Source organism: Solea solea, chromosome 16 (assembly GCF_958295425.1).
Source record: "Solea solea chromosome 16, fSolSol10.1, whole genome shotgun sequence".
In the NCBI taxonomy this organism is placed as follows: domain Eukaryota; kingdom Metazoa; phylum Chordata; class Actinopteri; order Pleuronectiformes; family Soleidae; genus Solea; species Solea solea.
In genome coordinates, this window is record NC_081149.1 from 15,528,783 (window position 1) to 15,556,055 (window position 27,273).

Consider the following 27,273-nt stretch of genomic DNA (forward strand, 5'->3'; position numbering starts at 1 on the left):
TCAAATATGTGGATCATCCGCTGTGGTAACCCCTAGAGATGCTGAAGCCAAAAGGAAAAAAAATTAGATAAATAACAAATATTAATATAGACAGGTAAGCAGTTCTCCACCCCACATCACCTGACATATCAAAAGGCTCATTTATAAAATCTGAATATCAAGTGGATCTGAGGAGCTCACGTGTTGCAAAGAAGGGGGAAAGTTGTGTTATGGCAGCATTTGACCGTATAAATAGTACATCTAAACCAGTGGACGTGACAGGGTTTTACACCGTCTTCCTGTCGCCAAGGTCATGGATGGAGGCAGGATTTCCTCCTTCCCTCTCTGGGTTAAAAAGTCCAACTCTCTGTCTCGACCACTTCTTTCCTGCCACCACCATCATCATCATCATCACCTGATCAGAGTTCGGAGTTGAGGTGATTTTTCTGGATTCAGCGATACGTATGAGTAGAGTCTTTATCTGGCGTCTGCTCACTGAGCACAAAGGCGGCAGTGTGTGCCTGAGAAATTCAACAGAGAGCAATGTGTGTGTGTGTGTGTGTATGTATGTGTGTGTACCTGGTATTCCTCATGCTGTGGGGACCTAAATCTGTTTACACAGTCACATTATGGGGACTTGTCTTCCTTAAAGGGACAAAAATCAAGTCCCTAAAACATAAATGACTATATTTTAAGGTGTTTTAAAGTTAGGCTGAGGTCAGAGGGGTTAAGGGTTAAGGTTAGTTTAAGGGTTAGGATTAGGTCAGTAGTAATTATGGCTGAGGTCAGAGTAAGTCTCCAGGAAATGAATGTAAGTCAATGCAATGTCCTCTGAAGTCATGGAAACCAATGAGTGTGTGTACTCAAATTGTGGGGCCCTAAATCTGTCACATTATGGGAACTTGTCTTCCTCACATAAAAGCAGGCATCAAGAGGTTAACTATGATCCTTGAACACCTCTCTATACAACATATAAAAATAAGCTTTTATGTTAGTTTATGTTTAGTGTTTATCACAAAATATATGAAGTATTCATACATAATACAGCTTACTGCAAATGTGTGTTGCATTCATTCATTCACTGATGATTAATGGATAATATGCAGAGATAATGCTACCTGGTGGTGAAATGAAGTGTAGCAGAACAGAAAAGGTTTGTGGTAACTTCTTTGGTACCTGAAAGAAAAATCATGCATGTGGAGGTGGAAGACTGAGGAGAGAGTGCCATCTACTGGTAATGCAAAAAGTCACTGTCAACAAGGACAAGCCAATGATAGCGGCAGATTAAAAACAACAACAGCAAAGTGCTGTACATCAGAGATAAATAGACCATATACCGTACGTCCTCTCCGCTGGTCAATGCAGCACCAAACTATTTAATTTAGACATTTGTTGCATGGATGATTCGTCCACATTTTAAATGTTACAGCACAACGAGTCATTCAGAGTTAACACTTTCTCTACACCGACATCTTCACATCAACATGAATTTAATATTCAAACACTGTATATCTTATATACCATTTGTGGCTCGCTCATTCTTGTTGTACTATAATACCTGGTTCTCTCACACTGGATGGAAATGAACATTTTACATTTTTGAAATGAAAATGTTTAACTTTAGTGACCACACTGTCTATCTTCTCCAAGAGCACATCAGCAGGACAAGATGTTTCCTTTGGAGAGACATCATTCACACCTGTCTTCTGCCAATGGCTGACCAAGTGGAAGCATGACTGAATATTAGAAATCAGCTGTTGAATGGGATATTGTGAATAAGATTCTGTTTTCCTTTCTTGACAATAATGTGTGTGTTTTTCCTTGTGCAAGAAAAGGGATTCTTGATGTGGACAAACTTTGTTTACATTCACTTTGTAGAAATACTTAAATATTCATTCAGAGGCAGAAATAAAATGTGAATCAAATTAACTTACATCACATACTAAAAAAAAATGACTGCCTCATTGTGACATAAACATTGTGATGTATGAGCAATTTCAAACATGAACTAGACTTTGTTCTCCACATCAGGTCAGATATCGGTTGCCAACCTCTAGGGGTTAAATAATATTTGGCCTGGCTAATTTCTTATTTACTTATTTTAACCAGACAGATCTTGTTCTGTTAAGTAATTTATTTGCTAATTTTAAGTATTCATTCATATATTGAAGGGAAATTTGAGGACACATCATCAGTGCAGCACAAGGTCCTTGGACGTTTTTCCTATAGAAGGACCCACCAGGGTATAGTGTTGTCAACTGCGTGTGGTTTTATTCATTTTGAGGGTTTAACTGTACATTTAGATGACAATAAACGGTGCAAAAAGCTTGATTTATTATCGTTGTTTGACTATAATTACACTTAACAGTCCGAGCAAGTGTTTTTCCTCGCTGTCTTCACTCTGCCTTTCGATTCTTCACGTTATATCTTCACCTGACCTGGATCATCAGCAGGGTGAAGAGGAGACCATGTCATAGTCAGGGCATTTGAGCAGTGTGGGGTAGCTGGCGCTCATCTGGAGTGAAGCTTCACTGGAGATGTCTGAGGGACTGCGTCCACGGGACCAGGCCTCTGGATGGAGGAACTGGCCTGAGTGGTCAGAGCAGTTGCTGAGTCGGGGGCGGTAGAAACTGGGGTGACGCGGCTGGTACATCTCCTCTGCTGTGTAGCGCTTCATGAACAGGTACACTGACATGACGCCTGCACTCTACAGAGGAGAAGGATGCAGGAGAAGGAAACAAAGGTGGACATCATAAAATAGAAGAATACATTTGCTCATAAAAGGCCACACAGTTGGTGTAGTGGTTAGCACTCTTCTTGCAGGTCTTTCTGCATGGAGTTTGCTCATAAACTGTTGCGTTGCAGTTTCACTCTGCCACCACAAGAAAGCAGCAGAATCTCATGACACTCCACACAGTGTGAACTGCATCAGAAATTGACCATCAAATTTACTTATGGTAGAAATTCGCTGAAATTAAATATTTTAACCAATCAACTAAAATTTGTAAAGGACAGCTCACCTCATTGAGTATTTTTCTAATGTTTTTTTTTTGATCCAATTATTATTATTATTATTATCTTTTTCAATAAAGTGTAAAAACAGCATAAAAGCATGTTATAATTTCCTAAAGCTCAGTGTAAGAGCCATTTTTGCTGCTCTCCATTAGGCAAAGGTAATTGGACACGATAAATTAGTGTGAGAATGGATGTTTTTTGTGGCCCTGTGATGGACTGGCAAACTGTCCACGGTGTACACTGCCTAATGCCCTATGTTAGCTGAGATTGGCACGGCAACACCTGTGACACTCATGTGGAGGACAAAGCGGTAGAAGATGGATGAATATACCTCAGGTTGAAGGGAGCGTTGTTGCTCAATTATATTTGGACTGTATAAGAACGTTGTTTTGGTTTGGATTAAACTGAATTCTTTAAGTATATGCAATGTTTTTTTGAATGGTAAAAAACACTCAGCATGACAGATTTAGGCCACTTGTTTTGTCTGATACACAATCAGAAGAACTGAAGGATTACAGTCTCGCACATCATCCATCCATCCATCCATCTTCTGCCACTTTATCTCATCCCAGCTGACATGGTGTGAAAAGACAGGTCACACCCTGGACAGGTCATCGGGTCAACACAGTCAATTTAGAGCGTCCAAGAAGCTTTAGAGTCCCACAAGGACATGGGGAAAACAGGCAAATTCCACACAGAAAGACGTAGAACCAAGCTCCAAACTGGTGACCTTTGTTGCTGTAAGGCACTGCATCGCCGTGTGACATCCTCAAAAAGGTTGCCAATAATTGGGAGTGACGGTAATGAAAGACACCGGGTAAAATCATTTGATATGACAGCAGGACTGGACAGCCGTCATTTGTGTTTATGGTCTGTTGCTCACCTCGGTGAGCAGGAAGGAAATGGCAGCGAAGGCGAAGGACCAGCCATATTTGTAGGTAAAATAGGCCTCAGTGCTTTTAGTCCTGTTCAACATTTCATCATTTATACTGGAAATATACAGCACCAGACCCACCACCAGAGCCAGACCTGTGACACAGAGAGAAGAGGGAAACATGTGGGATCGAAAGAAATGAAGAGAGAAACAAGACAAGAAACAAGAGCAGGAGAAGTAAACATGTACCTGAGAGGATGAAGAAGATTCCAGAGACAAAGGCCAGGATGGTGCGGTGAGGACGAATGTGCCCAATGTTGTTGAGGACAAAACCGATAAACATGAAGAAAAGGCTGACCAGAGGGAACGGAGTGGCTGAGCGGATCATCTCTGAACAGTGGGAGGAAAAATGACAAGGGTTTGGACTAAAATGCTGTCTTTAAGCCCGACGTTGTTGTTGTTGTTGTTGTTGTTGTTGTTGTTGGATGTTTCCGATGTAGTTACTCACTGAGCATGTTTACGGTGGACTCTGACGTGAGCTGGACATTCATGGGCATGATGTACTCGATGGTAAAACACCGACCAGACTCCTCACCTGGAGAGGACAGGAACAGATTTAGGGACAAGGCGAAAAACATCGTATAGAGTAAAAATGAAGGACCATGAAAGAAATAGAGAAATCACACAGTGAAAACTGGTGCAGCCTCCGTGTGTCCTGAGGTATTATGACTTCCAAACCTTAAAAAAGTTCATCACCCGATGAATCTATATATATAACAGCTTTGTGAAATATGTGGTGGGTTTGAATGCATATAACACAGACAAAACTGTTTAAATACAAACTAAAATCATAAACTTAAACTGAAAAACAGCAAGACACTTATGGCAGTAAAACGCCTTCAATATTTCATGAAGGTCACTGAATCACATCAACAGTTGTCATGTTTTTACTCTTGATATTGTATAACATATTTTTATTGGTTTCCATGTGGGATGGTTACAAAACATTATTGTGTTACTTTTACGTGTGTTTTTACACATTTTATTTAGTGACTTTCCTAACTCAACTGTATTGATTCCTTTAACTTCATTTAAGCATGTAAAACGACTTTTACATGTGCTTTATAAATACATTTGGCCTTGACCTTGAGAAGGGGTTATAATAAAACAGGACATCACTCATAACACATAGTATAAATGATGCTCTCGTCCAATTGTTTCCTCATACACACTCACACGGAGTGAGCAGATGATCAAAAAACAAAGGGCAGTGGTTTTCAGTTTAGTAAGAAACTGGAAATCCATAAAAGATCAGGAGGGAAATAGGTCTGTAACTACAGAGAAGATGGTCTATGTGTTTCTGAAGCAACGTGGTGGTGTTCACCCTTTCATAAATGCATCATTTAATACCCTCACCTAAATTGGAGTTTGTGTTTTGGAAAAGTGTGTAGCCGCCTGGTCCACAGCGCTGTAGGGACTTAATAGCTGCTCGTTTGACCTCTGTGGCTGCTCTGGGAGCACTAGATCATGAGAATTCTTTTTGGTGAATTGAAGAATAATAATAATGATGTTTTAATGGTTTCATTTGGGTCCATTGTAACAGTATTCTGAGGATCGGCCTGGTTTGTCACCGTGCTGAAAGAAATGCTGCCTTGTCTGCAGGAGTTGTCTCTCAGCTTTGTTCTAAGAGTGATGTAACACTGTTGCTTGAGGGAAACGTGGGCCCTCCATGGATTTGTCAAAACCACATGGTCTCTGTGAAACTTTAAGGGAGTAACAGCTCAGCTTCTAAGATGATCTGGCGAGCTCAGTATCCTAAACCAGATTAAAATCACCCCCCAATAATTACAAGATGGTCTGTAGGATTAGGTAAGGAGCAGAAAAGGATCAGGTTTTGGTCTTCATGAGGATGACTAGTCCTGACAGGGTTAAAGCCAGAAAAGTAACAAGTATAAGTACACACACACACACACACATGCGATGAAGTAGTAATTGTGAATGTCATTCTGTGTGAATATCAAATGTGGCTGACGCAGTGATGATATATCAGTGTGACAGCATCAGTTCCCTGCTGCTGCTGCTGCTGCTGCTGCTTCTGCTGCCACATTTAGAACCTCTACAAACACTTTAACATTTGACACACCGGCGTCTGTGTCACGATCCTAATTTACATGATTTGCCTTCAAATTGCGCGAGCGAAATGAAATGCAAAGAAATGTGTCACGTCCAACTGTTACCAACCCGCAAGGAAGCAGACCCTCCAGAGGCCCGAGTGCAACGAAGTCTTGATGTCAGTGCTCTGGTTCAGAGGCATGATGACGCCCTCTTCCAGGTACAACCAGTAGTCAGTGCTGACTGCCACTCCCAGCAGACCCAAGCTGCTGATTGCGAAGACACTGCTGAGCAAAGTCAGGGCCTTCCTGCTGCACGCACTCATGGTGACAGTGTGTGTGTGTGTGTGTGTGTGTGTGTGGGGGGGGGGTTGTTCCAGAGATCTGTGGTTAAAAGAGGAAAAAGGTCCCATGAACAATGTGAGGACTTTCCCTTGTTATTCTTTCTATTCACATAATGTGAACAACAGTCAGATGTTTGATTTCCTGTTGCTGAGCAGAACACATCCCATAGACACCTCTGCTGGTCTTGATTGACAGACATAGATTGTGATTAGAAAGAGGCATTAAAAAAAATGAGGGACCCGAGAAGCTCTGTTCTACCCTTGGATAGGAGGAAGAGAGGGAGAATAAAGGGCAAAAGAATGAGAAAAAGAAAACTATTTGGATGCCAACTGCTGTAAAACACCAAGAACAAGGTTAACATGTGCAAATGCATCATGTAAACAAACCAAATCAATCGACTTTGGGGTGTTTTACACAATAACCTTAAAGTTCACTCACAGGGCTTTGAAGGTGTGTGTGTGTGTGTGTGTGTGTGTGTGTGTGTGAGGTATTCCTTATGTTGTGGGGACCCTATAAGGTCACATTGTGTGGACAAAAATCAAGATCCCGATAATGTAAATGACTACATTTTATGGTGAAGACATGTTTTAAAGTTATGGTTAAGGTTAGAGTAAATCTCCAGGGATTGTAATGTCCTCTGATGCCATGGCAACCACATTTTGTGTGTGTGTGCAGATTTTCTCTGAGCTCAACTGAGGAAAAGGGAAAAGATGTAGAGGAGAAACAGACCACCTACTCCAGATTTACAAAGTCAGATCACTTGTCATGATGTATTTCAAAGTCTCACGTAAACACAGTTGTTTGACTCACAGATTCACATACGTGTGTTTTATTTGCACTGTTTTTCAATTCCCTAGAATGAAACTTTTGTTCACGTCACTGCTACATCTGTCTCTCCCTTCAAATCAATGACATCTGAGTCAGGAACACCTTTGAGTTTCCCGAATGTACTGAGAATAATACACACACACAAAAAAGTGGGATTTGATCTTCCACAGCCATCATTCTAACAGGGAAAGGTAAAACACTCATAGAGGCATCTATAAGTCAGCAAGAGTGTGGATTTCACACACTGATCACATGACTGTGGTGTGACATCATGAGCGGTGACAGGGTGATGATTTACATCACCAGGACTTGGGAATGATTTATGCACTGGGACAGAGGAAGGAATCAAATCATCTCATCAGTCGTTAGTCGTTAATGAATAGCTAATTTTTACAAGAGCTGAACTTGAATTAATTGTTGCTGGTTTTGTTTTTTTCAGACAGACAGACAGACAGACAGACAGACAGACAGATAGACAGATAGATAGATAGATGGATAGATTTAGACTTTAAAACCATTTAATATTTCTCCCCCAAACTGTTGAGACACAACCACCACTATCTCAATCCTCACATATTTTGAGCAGACATAAAATAATCCTCTGGAGACTCGTCTAAAATCTTACACCTGTCACCTACGATGACAAATTCAACTGGAAAAGTAAAAATTCAGGATTTCATGCAGCTGTGAAAATGATCAATTACATGCAGATGATCACACGTCTCACTAAACCAGTCACAAATATACTATATACAATATAATAATACACCTAATACTAAAGCCTCATCAAACAAAGGAGACTTGACAAAACAGACAAGATATCTCACACATGAGATCATTATCACTTCACGAGCTGCATGCCAATTTATTACAGTTTCATAATTTTGTAGAAATTCCCCATAGAAATACTTCACTTATCAATACAATAATAGACATTAACTAGGTTAAAAATCATGCATCACACGTGTGGGCATTACTGAAAAGCTGTGACAAACTCAAAACTTAATTAAACATAATAAGCATAATAATAATAATAATATTGACACGTGACAAGTCCTGCTCATTATAAACAATGTCCACTTTAGGAGTCATTCCTACACTTTATTTAAAAAAAAAAAAAAATAAAATAAATAAATAAATAAAATCACCTCACCTGTTTGTGTCCTGCAGCTCAGCTCTTTGGCTGAGGACGACTGAGGAGGTGATGAAGCTGCTGCGTCTCAACCGATCACTGCTTTTGTCAAGCTGCAAACTGTGAAGCACAAGACGACAGTGAAGCTGCGAGTCAGAGAGGGAACGAACTGAAGTAAACACTGCTCCAGCTCTGACATCAGCCAGAGAGAGAGAGCGAGAGAGAAAGAGAGGAGGGGTGGACGTGGAGTGAAGCTTGTCTTATATGCACGGTACAGTAATCATAATAATATGTAAAATAAATAAACAATCAACACAAAATAATAAGAATATGTACAATCACACATTGTTTTTAATGTTGGAACCATAAACGAGCAAAGATGAGTTTGTTCATTTACAAAATGTGCAAACCTCCAAGTTGGAACGCCAAATTCAAAATGGCCAACTTCCTGTTGAGTTGAGACTTTTTTGTTCGTCTTGGGCGATAACGTGTCCCTACCGAGTTTTGTGAAACTCGATGCAAGTTAGTTTTGGCTTGCTCCATTTGCCTTTGACCTTAGGAGGGCACTATAGAGCCCTGGGGCAATGCACGGGTCCGAGCATGATGACACCTCACCTGAACTCCATGCAAAGAGTTTTTAATGCATGTCAACCCGCTCAAAATTGACACGTAATAATAATAATCATCTGAAGTAAAAAAAAATAAAAAAATAAAAAATAAATAAAAATTGGTTCTTTACAGGAAATTGCTGCTTTCTGCCGGAGCTGAAGTCAGCCTGGCATACTGAACTGAGCTGGTATGATCTGAATACATCCATTAAGGTTTGTTGTGGTAATTGCAAACATGAATCACACAGATACAGCACAACCGCACATGACGTCACCTCGTATTAAGACTGGTTAATGAATCAGAATGAATGGCTGCTCAAAGTAACCTAAATAAGCTGAATATCCGCTGTACACAGAGAGCAACGATGACACAACCTTCCAAAGAGGCTCACAAGCAAACACCATGATATCGTTTTTTATAAAGATAGAGCAACACTAAAATCATTAATATTTTAAAACACACACAAATAAAAAAACAAAGCATGTCAATGTTTTTTTTTTTTTTAATAGATGTCATACTTTATTTATGCACTGCATCATTACACAATGAACAGAGGAACAAGAAGAATCAGGTAAACAAAAGCAGGGGCAGTGAAAGGAAACACATACAAACATCACTGTGGCTCTCGTTTTAACCTGCAGTGGAATTGTACCCCCGACGTTTGATTAATCGAGGTTTTTCTGTGTTTCATTTTTAACCTCTGATACAGATTCTCAATGTGAGACAGTAAACGTTCACTTTTCTCTTAAGGCCCCATTCAGACCTGGTATGCAACTGTTCGCACGGAGCATTCAAACGTGTCTTAAGTCGTGCCGTCAGTGATCACTTCTGATTAAAAATCTCACTTCTCCGTGCTGACGTCAAGTCTGTTCACGGGAGCAAAATTATATTTAACCCGTTCTCCAAAAGTCACTGAGCTCAGTAGCAGCTGGACTCGTGCATTTCTTCTCTCATCTTGAAACGTGATCATAAGGAATCAGTTTGCTACCGACTCCGTGACTTCAGGAGAACTATGATTCAGATTCACATGACTTGACGTCTTTAACCAGTCTGACTGCATTAATGTGTTTGTGTTTGACGCGTAGAAAGAGAGCGCGAGAGAGAAAAGAAGACTTGAGAGTGTGGAGTGAATCAAAGCACTACTGGTGCAGCTGTAAAATGGACAAATATACAAATAATGTGGCAATCAGTGTTAATACTGTGGTGGTGGCTACAAGTAAATTAGCCTACGGGCCCTGAGAAGTGTAAAAATACTTTGGGTTCACTGTGAAACTGCAGCTGGTCAGAGGACATCAGCGGAGGAGGCGAGTGATAACGCACTACACGCAAAAAGACCATGACAGCCACATAGTAGCATGATGGAAGGCTCCCAGTTTTCAGACTAATACCTCGGTTTCCCCTGTGTGTATGTGGGGTGGGTTCTCCGCAGTTACCGCACAGCTGGTCCAAAGACATGTAGAATGGGAGAGTAGACTAGATCATGGGTTTCTCAGAGGAACAGCTCGTTATCAGGCTTCTGCAGAGCTCGATGACAGAAGCCTGGTCACGACCCATTCATTTCAATCAGGTGTGTTGGAGCAGGGAAACTTCTAGAACCTGCAGGGCAGAGGGTGCTCAGGACCAGGGTGATTTATGAGTGTCCAATTAACCTCTGAATGTTACCAGGAGTACCAGGAGAAAACCCACACTCACACAGGGAGAACATGCAAACTCTATACAGAAAGGCCTTAGTTCAGACAAGGATGAAAACCTTAGTGCTGTCCCAGATATGGCCCAGATTTGGTTAAATAAAGACTAAATGAATTCACTGTGGGTGTGAATGTGAGTGCGACTGGTTGTTGTAATCCCTGTGATGGACTGGCATCCTACCGTACCCAGGATGAAGCCTCCCTTTGACCCTTAACAAGATAAAGTGGAAGAAGGTGAATGAGAAATGAACGAACATGCTTAAACATTGTGGCCACTTGCTTATCCTTGTGCTTGGATAACACAGGACAGATGATACCACGACTGAACGGGGTCTTGCGCATTAAAATAAATCTCACTTGTGAGTGCTGGTCAGTCTAGTGTTCAGTAACCAACTCTGTAGCTAAATATGGCAGTTTTTATTAACCCTCACTGTTAAAAACAAACAAAAAGAAAACCCAGAAAAACAAAACACTGCTGGAGTGGAAACAAAAATACTCAGTTTGGCACCATGAAACAATAAGCCAACAGAGAATTTTTACACTGCTTTGTCTGTTTGAAACTCTGCTTCTTAGCTAAACAAGTTGGGCTTTTGGACAGTGAAAGGGGAAAGACGATGAGAAGAAATGCAAACGATGCTCGTTGGACTAGTTTCTCTCATTCTGTGCAACTCCATGCTCCACACCGAGGATCTGTGTATCATGCAGGGGTCTTTCTCATGCTAAAGTCAGGCCTCGCCTTGGGCATGCACACGATACATAAATTTAAAAAAAAAAAAAAAAAAAAAAAAAAAATCCTCTGAATCCTTCTGAAATCCTCATATTATTCACTTAGCTTTGAATTCAGTTACAGAGGGGATTCAGTCCTGAGACGACCAAGGCAAGAGCGCATTCAAATGTTTCACTCACAGTAGGTGCTGCATATCTCTATATGACACGGAGTAGAAAATAATGGATAAATAGTGGAAATACATAGGTTTGCTGATACCAAAGCTACCAAAGATTCAGCCAAATAAATATATATATAGACATATATATATATATAGATCTTTTCTTAGGGATAATCTAAACATAGAAATGTTAAAATTGTCTATGGTAATAAAAGCACATTCAGTTTTTTTTTTTTGTATAAAATCTGCAAGTAACTCTTTTTCCAAAACATATTTACAGCAAAAAAAAAAGAAAGAAAAAAAAGGTTGACATACGCTAGGACGTAAATGCTGAGTGAAAGCGAAACATAAAAACAGGAGCAAAACTCTTTGTCTTCACAATTAGGAGCTTCTTCTGGGATTTGGACTCCCCCAAAACAAACAACAATTAACATAGCTTACGTCATAATAACACATTTCACAATGACACTAGATGTGTACTGCGTCCTAGAGTCTACAGAGTCAGAAAAGAAGCATGCAACAGAGATCTGCTTTGTGCATATGGAAAATGGACTATATACTTTAAAAATACGGTCTCTTCCAGTTTTCTGACCCTATATACTGCGTTCTCCCAACACTGCACCAAAATGGGCATACACAGCTTGCAAGTGCATCCGTTTGTCTATGTTGAACTGGATTATAATCTAGTTTCACGTCCCACAAAACAACAGATACAGACGGTCGCGGTTCATGGGTTTTGGGAGAAAGGCCGGTGGGGGGTGGACACACACACACACACATTACAAGAACTTCCACCTCTACTTTGGCACTCGTGTAACAGTTTACTACCTCTTCTTTTTTTTTTGAGTATATAAATATAATATACACGCGTAGATAAAGTCGGGACAGAGCAGAAAAATATGTTCAGTTCATCTTGTGCTGTATCGTAGGACAGGGGAGGTTATGAGACTCACACATTCATACACGGTTAAAAAAGAAACGGCTGTAGGTTTTAGAGAAACAGATAGAAATTCAGAATGCGGAATGTACGATGAGATGTTTGGGGAAATGATAGAAAAATAGTTTCATGGACTTTTTCCTCTCTTCGGATTGTACTTAACGTCGTTTTAAACATCTTCTTCTTCTTCTTCTTCTTACGTCTCCTCGGGCATTTACTTACACAGACACGGATAACTAGTAGACAGAACACTAGAGAAAGAGCTTGTGGACAGTTTGTTGGAGACTGGAAAAAATGTCCTGTATTCACCGACGGTCCATGTCTTTTTTTTTTTTTTCAAATGTTTGAACGCCCTTTTCATACCACGCTGTGCAGCGACGGGTGGATGAACTGAGGGTTCATGTACGAGAAGCCGGCAAACTCGCTCTGGTCGATGTTGGCGATGACGAGCTGGTCGGGAGGAGTCAGCACAGGCTGCGTGCGCGTGAAAAACTTGTCAAAGTTCTCGGCACCTTTGCCGCACTGAAAGAGATTAGAGATGAAGACTAGTTAGACCAGGGAAGGACGGACCGGTGCTTCGATCTCTGGACTTTGAAAAAAAAAAACATGATTAAGAGGCTTTTACTCATGAGTCTTTTATCAGAAGGATTTCCAGCCGTCCCTGAGGGATGAAGTTCAATGTGTAGCTGGGCAGAAAGTGTAATTAGATTAGGAGCTGACCCTAAGCATCCACAGTAGAGGGCATCGGCTTCAGAGTGTAGCTTTGCTTGGGGCTGATGTGCATCTCAGGCAGCTTAATATATATATATATATATATATATATACATATATATATATATATATGTATATATATATGTATAGAGAGAGATATTGCATCAGCACAGCAAAGGTACTTTTAGAAATAAATGGGACACATTTGTTCAGAAAGAGTAATACAGAACAAAAACACATCCATATGTGTTTTTCGTGGATTTCAGCACCAGCTCTTAGTGAGACATTTTCTCAGGAGGCACATCAGTGTGTCGGGTATACTTCCCGCCGCTCTGTAGGATCACACAAGCCAAGTCATAAAACCTCAGATGGATCTTTGGTTTGTGAGTCCCTTCAGACCAATATGTGACGCAGCGCCTGAGCCCACAACTGTACACGCATCACAAAGAGGGCCCCCCCCCCTCTTTGAGGCCGCAGACATACATTGGCTGTGTAACGTTGCACTTATTGTGGCCCTTGTGTGGAAGTAAAGGCGACTGTGCTCTCAGAGAGCTATTTTTAATCCTCGGTGGCAGAGGCTTTAGGCGCTGAGGGCAGCAAAGGGGGCTCGAGGATGCAGAGGTCTCTGAATGGAAAAGCAGCGTTTGTGGTGACAGGAACAGGTTTAAGTGTTGATGTGTGGCTGCAGCTGGGATCCACAACCTCAGGCTCTTACACTGGGTAAAGATGAATGGAGAATAGAGACATAACTTGTGTTTGAGTTGTTTTTCAATGATATGTGTGAGATTTTATTCTTTTTTTGTGAAGGGGTGATTTTTATTATAGGAATAAAACACTATACTAACTGTTTTATGGTCATCTTCTGATACTTTACTGTCCATTTAAATCAGCCGCTCTCCTCAGAAAATATGAATTAACAATAGATTATGGAAAACCAGTAATTTTCCTTTTCAGTTTTTGTAAAAAAGTGGCCTTACATTTGAGTAACAGCTGGATGGAAAAAAATTTAAAATTTGAAAAAAATTAGACTGACTGAAGAATTAATATTATGGGCAATATTAAGCAATTTAACCAAACATTTAGACATGAATATTGGAGATGAGAATATTGAGGTTTGAGGTTCCACTGTGACACACTCACCACTTTGGGCTTAAACGGCGGCTGAATCTCTCTGTTGGCCAGGCGATCCCAGTCGATGCGTCTAAAGAAGGCCTGCTCTCTGACGTCCCTCTCACCCTCCGGGCCACAGCCGAGACGCTTTGACGGGTGCTTGGTCATCAGCTGGTGACAAACACACAGAGACAGGTTAGAAAATGTAAGAGAGGCAATTTGATACTTGAGGGGAAAGAAAATACTGAGAGGAAAACAAGAAAATGAATCAACAATCTACGTCTTCATCTTTATATACAGTACATGGCAGAATTATTACAAGTATTAAATGATCACATAGCCAGTCTGACATTTAAACCGTTGTCACTCAACCAGCTTTAAAAGTCAAAGGCGGTTGTGCTGCTTCTTTTGATTCAGCAGCTACTTTTAATTTCAACCATGAATCAGGTTTAAAAATGAGGTGTGAAGCGGGTCAAGATAATCTCTTTTGTCACCGGGACTGAGGCAGGCATTGTTATTAAAAGAGTGGATCAGATTGGGTCTGAATCTTAATTGAATCTTTGCTGCCTTGTGAATTGACCTAGTAAAAAATAATTTCCTTGTAAGAAAATAATCGTGATAACAGCGACTATGATGCTGCTCTAGAGTGGTGATGTCAGGAAAGTGATGCTCAGTGAAAGACAAAGAGACAAACGTGTTTGTGTCGCACTGAAAATAAAGGATACTGAATAACAAAAATGTTGGGGATCAGCTCATTCAAGATGGAGTCACATGCATCTTGGATGGAGAACACATGGCCCCTTGCTCAGAGACAAAGAGTGTCATAAAACTCAGTCAATAAAGATCCCTTATCTTCCACACATCAGTGGGAAACCCACCTCAGTGGTCACTTTTGGACATGTGACCCCCATGTAACAGGCAATACAAAAGCCAGGTTTCCCCTCCTTCTCTCTCTTCTTCGCCCTTCTCGTCTCCATCTCACCGGAGGACACAGGCTCCTCTGCTCTCCCCTGCCCTTCTGGGTGCAGGAAGGACACAGACCTCAGCTCTTCGACTGAAGACCCTTCAGCACAGAGCTTAACAAGCTTCCAGCAGCAAGAGACCCTCTCTGCTGATCTTCGAGCAGGCCCGCTCACAGCAGCCTGCTATCCTCCCATCAGAGGCAGCGACACCAGAGCCTGCCTAAGGATCAACCAAGGATCCAGAGCCAAGTTAGCTCCAACTAGCTAACTTTGTGAGGAGGAACCTGAGCCACAGACACCAGAAACACAGTCAACCATCTACTGTTCCTGGACCAACAGACAGCACCTCAAAAGGACACTTTTGCATCTTTTAAGGACTTGGTAACGTAACTGGGCCTAGCATAGCATTACACTACTTGGCTAAGCATAGATGAAATGTTATACTGAGCTTACTTGCTCACATAAAGTGTTGTTGTAATGCCTAGATTTAGGTTAATATGATGTTAGTGATGTCCATGCTTCTTAGCTCTCAGCTCTAGATGTGCATGCTTCTAACCTCTCATCTAACCTGACATCTCACTTTAGAAAAGTAGTTAACCAAGAAACACAGCAGCCATGCGGTCAAGAAGCCATCTTTGATTCCGCCATCTTGTTGTAGTTTCTTTGTCAACCGCCATCTTGATTTGTAGTCTACCTCTATCTGACTTGACCATTTGACCTGTACACACAGACTCTCTCTTTTTCACACACACTGTATATAGTTACATTTAGTAGATATTTTTGTTTATATCTTTGATGTCTTTTTAATAAATGTTTTATAAAATATACAGTCTGGTCTGATTAATATTGCACAAGTGTGTATATTGCCAACCTCTTCCCTGTAGAATTCCAATCCTTCAATTCACCTAACTATTGATGTAGTATTGTGATTTATCAATTATTAAGTTAATTATTAATCATAATCCAAATTGGTAGTCCGCTTAATTTATGAGACTGTTTTTGGAGGTTATGAATTAATGGTTCATTCAGAACCGATTGTTCTCCTCTGTTTGAGAGGAGTGGTGCCCCGATTTGAGTTTGACTCAACTTTTTATAAGAAATTAATTATTCCATAATTAATCAATTATTAATATTCTAAATTCATAACCAATCACGCCCCAAATCCCAACATAAATGGTGCCCCGTGTGAGGCAGGGTACTGTTGGCAATTTATTCATAATTGTGTAATATTAATTGACCATAATTTTGGTCAATACACCAGGTAGATTCCCCAGACTTTGACTTTGGCGTTTCACTAATCCTCGACTGGAGTAGACTTCAGTTATACAGGAAGTACCTTGAGTACAAATTAGGTTTACTACGTTTAACTGAAAAAACATGTTGGTTATTGTTATCATATTGAGTCCTATGATTTTAACTTGTCTTTCAGCTTGCTAATGTTGCTAACTGTCCAGTTAACTTGATCTGTAGAAACTCGACACTGAAAATCTGGTTGGTAAATTAAGTGCTCTTTCTTTAAATAACACACAGCGTGCCACAACCCTGTGTCATAAAGCTTGTATTTTGTGCTGTTACTGCCGTGCATTTCAGCCAAAGTGAGAATTGAAATAGAGCCACAGTGTGCTATACAGCCCTGTGAAAATTGTGTACCTTGCTGTAACATTCATGTGTTTCAGCTTGAGTTAAGTTTAAGATATTTTCCCCTAAATATTTTCTTAAACCCTGCTCCCACATTTCTGAAGCCTAATATAGCTACTAGTCAGTGCTTTAGCTGCTTCAAAGAAAGCTCCTTTCCATGTGGTAGACATCTATATTGTTGTTAGCCAAGGGTAGCGACACTACACAGTGTTCCTCAGGTTAAAATAATAACAAATTGATTTGTTTGTTGTATTTTACAACTTGCTTAAACTCCTTCTTCTCTAGACCTAAAAATGGAGAATCTCTGTGTAGAACTGTTTGTTTCATCTCTTGCACAGAACCTAAAGACTGGTTATGTTGAGTTCATCAACAGGTTAAGTTTAAATGAGTGCAAGGAGGAAATAAACGCTCTCATCTATAACAGTGTTGATGCTAAGAATGCATCCAAAGCATCATTGTTGGAATGCTTGCTGCTGAATTTCCACAGACAGGCCAGCCTTTCACTTCAGAGCAAAGCAGCTCTAGAGAAAGACGTTGAGTCGCTAAGAGTGCAGAATGCTTGCCTCCTCCAAGAGGTAAACAAGGCCAATAAGAAAGCTGTGCGCTACTTAGTAGACCTACACTCTGCAGAATCAGATCTCTGCTTCCACAAGGAAGAATTGTTAAAGCTTAGATCAGAGCATCTCTCGACACCAGAGTTGTCCAGCAGATGTGACTCTGGTTATTCTGACTCACAGCCTCCCTGTAGTGAGCGTTTAACTCCACCACACAAGAGTGGTGAAAAGTTTCTAAATGAGCTTAACTCTTTGGGAACAAAGTCATATAGATCTGACATTTCTGATATAGGCAGTTCAGCCTCTGGTAGAATTTCTACCCAGAACCCCTTTTATTCACACATGCATGACACTGCTTTCCATGCTCACCTCGATGGAGAGGGGGTTAGGTCAGTTCAGGACTATCCCTCCCCCTTTTCAGGCTCCTCTCTGCAGCATCATGGTGATAACAGCCATGCAGGCTTCACCTACCCCCCAGAGAGAACAGCAGGAGCACATGAAAGACATGCTCAGACCTCAGAATGTTTTCGTTTTAAGGTACTGGAATCTCTTGCAAAAGACATTGATCATTTTGATCCAGACAACTGTGATCACAACATTGACAATTATTTTACTGAGATAGACCAAGCCCTTATGGACCTTCCGAATGCAACCGAGAGGGAGAAGATTAAACTTGTAGAGAAAAGCAGCTCTAAAGCAGTCCGCAAGTTTATACAGGAACTTCCCCTCAGAGTTAGAAATAACTACACAGAGCTTCGTCAAGCTCTCATAGAAGAATTCTCCTCAAGTGTGGACGAGATTACTTCCATGGCTGCAGCCCTTCAAGTTAAACATACTCGTCGCGAACATCCGCGTGATTATTTCCAACGTTTGAGAAAGGTGTATTTTCAGGGAAGAAATGCCCCTGGCTTGGAAGAAAATCCCAAATTTAAGTCCCTGTTCGTGCGCAACCTTCACCCATGCATACGCACTCACGTTGTGTTTCAGACAAGCCAAGGTAACCTTTCCATGCTTGAGATAAAGAAGATATCTCAGATGGCTTGGGAATCGGTTGTCCCACCACAGGCGAGAGATAAAATCTTTGAACCTGACAGGTCAACTCCAAAAGTGTCACCCAGACAAACAATTTCAAAATCTCATCCTCACAACAGAACAAAGGGGGGTGACAAAAAGAAGCCTAGGGACAGAAAGCATAACTGCCATGTCCACTGGCTGCCCCGAGACAGGCACTCCCACAACAGAAGTTGTTGGAGACCATACTCAGAGATTCTGGCCCAAAGACATGATCAGCCACTAAATTACTCTGATGATGACCGCAGTATCTCAGAGTACAGTTCAGAACATGATCATGACCGATTTGACAGTAACAGTGAATCTCACCGCTTCTCCAGCTACAGGTGTTATAGCCCTAAGCCACAAGTTCCAGAAAGCTTTAGATACTAGAGCTCCACACTGGAACAAACCCTTAGGACACAATCCAATCTGTCCTGAAGAATGTCCATTCCTTGTTTATTTTAAATTTTTCTTAGTTTTATTAGATGAGTAGGTATCCGGATTTTGGGTACGCACATATGACAATTTCAGTGATTCTTAACACTGTAATAACCAGACTTATTACGTCACTTAAGAAAACCACTGCTCAACTTTGTATTCTTGGGCAAACTTTGTTTTTTTACTTTTTGTTTGTACCCTTCCAGCTGTAGGATAAGTTTTGTACACTAGTCAAGGACATCTTGTTATGACCATACAGGGCTAGTTATGATCACACTGATATCCATTTACAGTTGCCACTCTTGGTATTTACCATGTTAACACATCTAACCTTCCTCTTTTTACTAACCTGATAAAGTTAGGTATTTTTGTACAATGCCATTTTTGTATGTTCTTCATTTGTAATATTACTGCTTAGCCAAATTAGAGTTAATCAATGCCCAGATGTTACAAAGTGAATGAACTGATTTTCCTCTGGACTGTACACTGTGCACTCAGGATCACACATGGAGTGAGATCCTGAGTCCAAGGGGGGATTGTTGGGGATCAGCTCATTCAAGATGGAGTCACATGCATCTTGGATGGAGAACACATGGCCCCTTGCTCAGAGACAAAGAGTGTCATAAAACTCAGTCAATAAAGATCCCTTATCTTCCACACATCAGTGGGAAACCCACCTCAGTGGTCACTTTTGGACATGTGACCCCCATGTAACAGGCAATACAAAAGCCAGGTTTCCCCTCCTTCTCTCTCTTCTTCGCCCTTCTCGTCTCCATCTCACCGGAGGACACAGGCTCCTCTGCTCTCCCCTGCCCTTCTGGGTGCAGGAAGGACACAGACCTCAGCTCTTCGACTGAAGACCCTTCAGCACAGAGCTTAACAAGCTTCCAGCAGCAAGAGACCCTCTCTGCTGATCTTCGAGCAGGCCCGCTCACAGCAGCCTGCTATCCTCCCATCAGAGGCAGCGACACCAGAGCCTGCCTAAGGATCAACCAAGGATCCAGAGCCAAGTTAGCTCCAACTAGCTAACTTTGTGAGGAGGAACCTGAGCCACAGACACCAGAAACACAGTCAACCATCTACTGTTCCTGGACCAACAGACAGCACCTCAAAAGGACACTTTTGCATCTTTTAAGGACTTGGTAACGTAACTGGGCCTAGCATAGCATTACACTACTTGGCTAAGCATAGATGAAATGTTATACTGAGCTTACTTGCTCACATAAAGTGTTGTTGTAATGCCTAGATTTAGGTTAATATGATGTTAGTGATGTCCATGCTTCTTAGCTCTCAGCTCTAGATGTGCATGCTTCTAACCTCTCATCTAACCTGACATCTCACTTTAGAAAAGTAGTTAACCAAGAAACACAGCAGCCATGCGGTCAAGAAGCCATCTTTGATTCCGCCATCTTGTTGTAGTTTCTTTGTCAACCGCCATCTTGATTTGTAGTCTACCTCTATCTGACTTGACCATTTGACCTGTACACACAGACTCTCTCTTTTTCACACACACTGTATATAGTTACATTTAGTAGATATTTTTGTTTATATCTTTGATGTCTTTTTAATAAATGTTTTATAAAATATACAGTCTGGTCTGATTAATATTGCACAAGTGTGTATATTGCCAACCTCTTCCCTGTAGAATTCCAATCCTTCAATTCACCTAACTATTGATGTAGTATTGTGATTTATCAATTATTAAGTTAATTATTAATCATAATCCAAATTGGTAGTCCGCTTAATTTATGAGACTGTTTTTGGAGGTTATGAATTAATGGTTCATTCAGAACCGATTGTTCTCCTCTGTTTGAGAGGAGTGGTGCCCCGATTTGAGTTTGACTCAACTTTTTATAAGAAATTAATTATTCCATAATTAATCAATTATTAATATTCTAAATTCATAACCAATCACGCCCCAAATCCCAACAAAAACATGTAATGAAATGAAATGTGACATGAAATGTGCTTAACAGGTGCATTATGGGAACTGTATCATCACAAGACATGTTTTTTTTTTGGTCATGTCAGAAACATGACTCTAGGAAAGGGTAACATGACTCTGTGGTGCACTGCAACAACTATTGGATGGATTTGGACAGTCATCCAAAATAACCCCAGGCAAGATGAACTCTAGCACCATCTTCTGCTCAATCTCACACGGTCAATTTACCTTGGTTTATGACAAATACCTTCAAAACGAATCACAATGCTGAAGTGTTGCTTTATTTTTCAACAACTCGCGCAGATAATGTGTTTAATTTCTTGTCTCTGTACTTTAAAATTACGACAAATCATAAACTGCCTAGCGTCCTGTTAGCCTTTTCACAAACGTCACGTTACCAGTTGTAATTACTTTGATGAACAACAATGACAGCATCCAACGACAGCGCTGAAGAAAGTGTCGATGCTTTTCACAGTACGACCCCGCTCGTGGCATAATGACTGATGGATTACATTAACACGGCATGATCCTTGAAACATGTCTTACTCCCTTGCAGATGGACACGGCTTCTTTTGACATGGACTTGGGGTACGAAACATTGTGCTCCATGATGGACTGGAAGAGCTCATCCTCATCTTCTCCGTCAAATGGTGGCTGAAAAAGACAAAGTCCAAGAGATTTAGGGAGAGCTCAAGGTGACACCTAAAAATACCCAAACCCTAACCCCAACTAAACGTAAGAAAAACAATGCAAAGTACAATTGGCGCAGCTGAATAGAATGCTTTACCTGTCCTGCCAGCATCTCATACAGAAGAACTCCATAAGCCCACCAGTCGACTGATTTTCCATAGGGCTGATATGCTATAATCTGACAGAGACAAAAAAGGTTAAAAACAGTCTCGTATCTCACCAGAAAATGACTTTGGTAGCAGTTGAAGTTGCTTTTTTTTTTTATATAATATCACTTCAGTAAAAGTCTTAAAGTATATGACATTTACTGTACTTTTGTAACAAAAGTCATTTTCTGATAATGAACTTAAATTTTTCACATTAAAATAGTAAAAAAGTGAAAAGTATGGATTGAGCTATGGTAGCTCTTTCAATAAATAAAGTATTTGTACTTATTACAACACTAATTAAAAACATATACATACACAAACCCAACGTCTGTTATCAACGTTATCAACAACTTAAGTGTCTTCAATCTGTTTCTATCTTGTCAATACTGCGCAATTAGAGGCAAGTGAAGGTGAATTTTACACAGCAATAGTGACACAAAGACATTATATTAAAAAAGAAATTCTCAAATAAACTTCAACCAATTCAACCCCCATTAAAAGACACGCAGCTATTTTGAGCTGCCACAACAAAGGCTCTTTCTCCAACCGTCCAATTTGCCATCCCACACCGCCTTCCCTCCCCTCCCTCCCTCCCTCCCTCCCACACACAAACACAACAATAATAAAACCACCGCACGAGCAAAAAGCTAAATCACAGCTGCACTCTTTATCAGAGATGTAACTCACGCACGAGTGGTTATACGACTCGTACACACACACACACACAGTATCTCACCTCTGGTGCGATGTAGTCTGGTGTGCCACAGAAGGTGCGCGTGATCATGCCTTCATACATGTTCTCCTTACACATGCCAAAGTCAGCGATCTTGATATGGCCCTCTGAGTCCAGCATCACATTGTCAAGCTTCAGGTCTCTGCAGCCGAGAGGTGTCGTGAGCATTTATGCACAAGAATATTTCTAGATTTCAGGTGACAAGTAGATAAACACAGACAAACCATACACCGTGGCCGCCTCTCTGAGCATGTCACCTGCTAACAGTTCATTCACTAGGTAAAAACAAGATTTCTTGTATTAGAAGATGTTCTCCCTCATCCTGCTTCCTCTGGATGACTTTGAGTCTCAGCACTTCATTTATCTTTCACTCAGTCACCTCGTCTGTCAGTTATTTTGTTGTTATTTGCATCACAGTCGTTACTATGGATTTAAACGCCATGTGTGCAGTTTCAACGAGGTCAAACCAGTTTAAAACTGAGTTTAAAAAAAATTAACTGAATCGTGTGTTTACAAAACTAACAAAAATTCACTAAAATTGGAGCGTAAATGTGCTTAGTTTTCAAGGTCTTTCTACATAATCCTTCTGGGTTCACATGAAGTGTATTTATTTTTTGAAGGTTGTATTTGAGACACAATACTTATTATCACCTTTCTGAATCTTGCACCTGGCAAATACTCTATGTTACAAAAAATAAACTAATATAAACAAAACTAAGTATTTACAAATGATAAAAACTATTATAACCTAGACACACATCCATCTTTCTTCATGATCCTCTCCCTCTCTAAATTTCTCATTGACTCTTGTTCTCTTCATCTGGTCGTCCACCTGGAGGTGAATGAGGCACTGCTTCAAGTTTGTTCAAACCTGTTAAACCCCTTTCTGCTGTCTGTCACCCACCTGTAGATGATTCCTTTCCGGTGCAGGAAGAACAAACCGACAGCGATCTCTGCAGCATAAAACCTGCAAAATTGGAAAACGCAGGAAAAACTTTGTCACTGTAGAAACAATACACAAACGCAGCATAAGTATGGATGCTAGTGTAAATACTAAATCATCTGATGTCTCAGAGGTCTGACCGTAAACTCTAATCTAATGTCGTGATTATGGATTTCGTGTTATGATTTGTTTATATTCTTGAGCTTAAGTCATAAGAGGCTTGCTAATACTGCATATGAGACAAACGTTCAATGGAAAATGCTAAAAATGCTAAAAACGACAGGATTTCACAGACATAAAAGCATCATTTTTCAACAGCAAAGCGAGTGATGGCCTAAAACCTTTGCACATGACTCTATATAGTTCTTTTTCAGCTGGATATGCTCATTTAAAACATAAAGTATGTCTGTGGGTGACCTGTAAGTGTCCTTACACTGCCTGTGGCTCCTTGAACTTGCCCATTCGCTGGATGTGATACATGAGGTCTCCTCCGTTAATGTACTCCATCACGAAATACAGACGATCCTACAAACAAACAAACAAACAGGTTATTGTCCAGAAATCTGCTTTCCATTAGTGTCAAGTCAGAGCGAATGATGTGCAGGGGAAAAAAATGATATTACATTACGATATTACACAACACGTAGGCGTGCAGTCTTTCAGTAAAGCAGCTCCGTGAGGTTATATACCTGAATTATTCAGGTCAGGACGCCTTGAATAGTGAATGTAGTTGATATCAAAGACTCCTTCAGTCGGCCCGTCTATGCATAAAGTCGACGTCATACTGGAGATTTAGTATTCAAAGTCAGTTTCATCTCAGTGTCAATTTTCTCTGCAGGCGCGTGGATAAATGAAATTATGAAAGAAAAACACAGATGTAATGACAGACTCACAGGGACACACGCTGCTTTGGGATTGAATAGATGCCTGATGAAGGAGCACAACAGCACCCATTATATAAAGTCAAGTGATTTTTGTGTGAGTGGGCAAGGATCCGTTTGGCAGCAGTGTGAAAAAGAATGCCTAAGACACCACAATGAAGTTTTTACACACCACGGTCTGGAAGCAAGAGTGGAGCTGTGTGAGAAACGGCGGTTTGTCTCTCTGGGCCAAAACTCTCTTCTCCACCATCGTGCATTCCACGTCGTCATCCTGGATCACCACGTCCTTCTTCAGGATCTTGATGGCGTACAGCTCCTCCGTGGACTTCATCTCTGCCAACATCACCTACAGGTGTACGGAGAAAACGGGAATTTAAAATGAACATATGGTCATTCATGTCCTGGTGCCGGGTTATATGTCAGCATGTCGTGGCCCTCACCTTGCCAAAGCTCCCCTTTCCCAGCAGGGCCAGGAAGTTGAAGTCATTTAGTCGGACCCGGTCCATGTTACCTGAAGGCAGACTAAACCGTCGGTGGTCTGATGGTGTGATCACTTTCTTACCATGACCCAGCTTGGCTTTCTGTGTGACACACATGTGTATATATATATATATATAGACACACACAAAGACACAATGTAACATTCATTCATTGTGTAGTATTCCCAAAAAGCATCATTAAAAGTTACTGTATACCTTTTATACAGTTAACTTTTATTAACTGTATAACAGAGTTATTGTATATTGATAATTATAGTTATACATCTCTATTTAATACCTATTCCCATCTATGACTCAAGAGGACATTTAGTGAACATATCAGGCAAAAACACTTTAAAAAGTCATAAAAGATCTTTTAAAGCTCCACTGTGTAACATTTTGCAATGCTTCATTGGTAGAAATTGAATATATGACCCGGAGGTATGTTTATATAAGCCAGAAAAACTAGTCAGAGCATCCGTTTGGCATTTTGAAAGAGAAGTTTACTGCACAGATGAAGCAGAATGGCTCTACCCACATCAACCTACTAAGAAGAAGGAGGAAACTGCAAAGAGAGTGGACGACGTGTTGCGGAGGACTGTTTACGGCCTTTGTGGCATAACAAAAAGCCACCGTATTTTCCCGATGGGAGAGGGAGAGTCAAGTTGGTCGCCATCTGCACCAGTAGATGTCAGTAATTCTTACACACACTGAAAATGCAACAACGTCAATGACGTAAACTCATGTCAAAGTGCAACATAAAAAACGAAAAAAAGTAGATTAAAGGATATATATTAAATTTCATCTCTCACATTAATGGTTAACTTGATATTACATGTCTGTGAAGGTTGTCGGTCATCCAGGTCGCGGTCATCTTGACGTAGGTGACCTGCATTGTCTAACTTAATGACTCTTTAGACAGGTTTCCAGCCTACAGAGGCTAAAAACCTGGATGTTGCTGAAGAAGCCTCTTGGCTGACAGGTGAAGTGTCTTCAAACTTAACCACTGAATATGACATTACTATAAAATTTAGCAGGCTTTTAATGAAGGTCAATGCATTCTTAACATACATAATGATAACCTCTGTAACTGTTTGCTAACACTATCATTTGCAGTGAATATGTCGTAACCAATGGACACATTCACATCCATCAGATAACTGGTTCGCTGCATATCAATAACTGACTATTCTCGCTTCAGTCTATTTCTGTTGTTAACATAAACATGCTGCTTCCTCTGTTGTACTTCCATATTCCACAGCATATCACTGTGTGATGTGGGGGGAAACTGCGAGGTGGGCAGTCAGCTGGGGGTTGTTAGCATCGCAAGAGTCCCTGTTGTTATAATGACTGGCCTGCCAAGTTCCTTCAAACAAAAAAGAACAATTAGGACCCTGCCGGCTCCTTTACATGCTCGAGAGGTTGTCTGCTTGTGTCAGATAGAGCGGAGGAAACCGGCAGGGTACGGAGAGGCTGTTGCCAGGCCGACCGTTTCTGCGCTCTTGACTGGCAATATAATTGACATTAAAAATGTCAGAAATGTATTCGACTCGGGTTAAGTGGCTCTGTGTGAACGCCAGGTTGGTTTAACAGCATGGAAGCATCAACTTTAACTTGGCTTGTCAATTACTGAGGAGAATATTCTGGATGAGAGTGGCCGTCATCTTTGTCAGGCGGCGACAGGTAATGATGTCGCCGTTCTGAAGCCTTGAGACTGAAAATTTGAGGGACGTTCGGAGGCGTCACCTGCAACCAAGTGGCAACCTAAGAAAGTGTCCTGGATTGCAATTTTACTGATGCCATGTTGAGGTGATGCGACCAGGCTCCTACTCCGACGACACCAGCTGTCAATCTCACTGGTGTCCACTCACATGCTCTATTTTGTCATCTATTATCGTCTAAATGGGAACAAAGTTCACAAAATTGACGTCATGTTCCGTTGAAGAAGTCATGCACCTAGAGACTGAGACCATTAACTCCTCAGGAAAATGTTTATTGACATAACAAATCAAGGCTCATTTTCCCATAAGCTCCTTGACTCCCATGACTCCTTATTGCAACCAGCGGAGACGCCCCCTGGTGGATTTTCCATGGAAAATGGGAACACTACGTCTACTTTTTCTTGCCTCTACCAGGTAGGAATGCTACCAAGTAAACAAAGTAAAAAAACATACATCATTGCAAAGACATGATTTCGTAAAAGCAATAATACATATATTTACATAATATTATCAATAATATTGTCACCAACATCTCAGTAATGGCATAGATATGTTATCATTTGTAGGATCAAAAATTGATTTCACATACTCGTGCCATTGTTCTGGGGTTCATTATAATGTTTATTGCTTAACTTGTAGTTAAACTCACAACTTATCTAATAATTTTAATCTTTAAGATAGTTATAATATTTTCTCTCTTTCTTTGTAAAATACTGGATATTTTAAGTCTTTTAAATAACAAAGAATAAACTCACTTTTGGGGTTCACTTATATCACACTTCTCAAAATCCTCAATGACACTTTATATTGTTCTGTCTGCGGCTGTAATTATAATGTGTCACTGCTGTGTATTACTAAGTA

General features: G+C 40.7%; 2 protein-coding genes across 3 annotated transcripts in view; both read right to left on the reverse strand.

The window, feature by feature from the left end:
• Positions 1-2,291: 2,291 nt before the first annotated feature.
• On the reverse strand, positions 2,292-6,325 carry cacng5b (calcium channel, voltage-dependent, gamma subunit 5b). The gene is made up of 5 exons (XM_058654208.1): positions 6,110-6,325; positions 4,377-4,463; positions 4,118-4,258; positions 3,878-4,023; positions 2,292-2,686 (listed from the first exon to the last, which is right to left on the reverse strand). Exons 1-5 carry the CDS (start codon positions 6,303-6,305, stop codon positions 2,426-2,428), a joined length of 831 nt encoding a protein of 276 aa, XP_058510191.1. The 5' UTR covers positions 6,306-6,325; the 3' UTR covers positions 2,292-2,425.
• Positions 6,326-11,391: 5,066 nt separating this feature from the next.
• prkcab (protein kinase C, alpha, b) overlaps positions 11,392-27,273 on the reverse strand; it is an 87,412-nt gene continuing 71,530 nt past the window's right edge. For both annotated transcript variants that reach the window (XM_058653550.1, XM_058653549.1), the window contains 9 exons: positions 24,653-24,793; positions 24,385-24,558; positions 23,765-23,856; positions 23,293-23,355; positions 22,392-22,530; positions 21,604-21,684; positions 21,363-21,470; positions 14,257-14,397; positions 11,392-12,927 (listed from right to left, as the gene is read on the reverse strand). In XM_058653550.1, the coding sequence (XP_058509533.1) occupies positions 12,763-12,927; positions 14,257-14,397; positions 21,363-21,470; positions 21,604-21,684; positions 22,392-22,530; positions 23,293-23,355; positions 23,765-23,856; positions 24,385-24,558; positions 24,653-24,793 (1,104 nt within the window). In that variant the 3' untranslated portion in view covers positions 11,392-12,762. The remainder of the gene's footprint in view (positions 12,928-14,256; positions 14,398-21,362; positions 21,471-21,603; positions 21,685-22,391; positions 22,531-23,292; positions 23,356-23,764; positions 23,857-24,384; positions 24,559-24,652; positions 24,794-27,273) is intronic.

Coding starts and splice junctions, on each gene's coding strand:
- cacng5b (XM_058654208.1), bottom strand. CDS start 6,305: ATGAGTGCGTGCAGCAGGAAGGCCCTGACTTTGCTCAGCAGTGTCTTC. Junction 4,259..4,376: donor GTCCACCGTAAACATGCTCA/GTGAGTAACTAC, acceptor CCCACTGTTCAG/AGATGATCCGCTCAGCCACT. Junction 2,687..3,877: donor TTTCCTTCCTGCTCACCGAG/GTGAGCAACAGA, acceptor TCTCCTCTGTAG/AGTGCAGGCGTCATGTCAGT.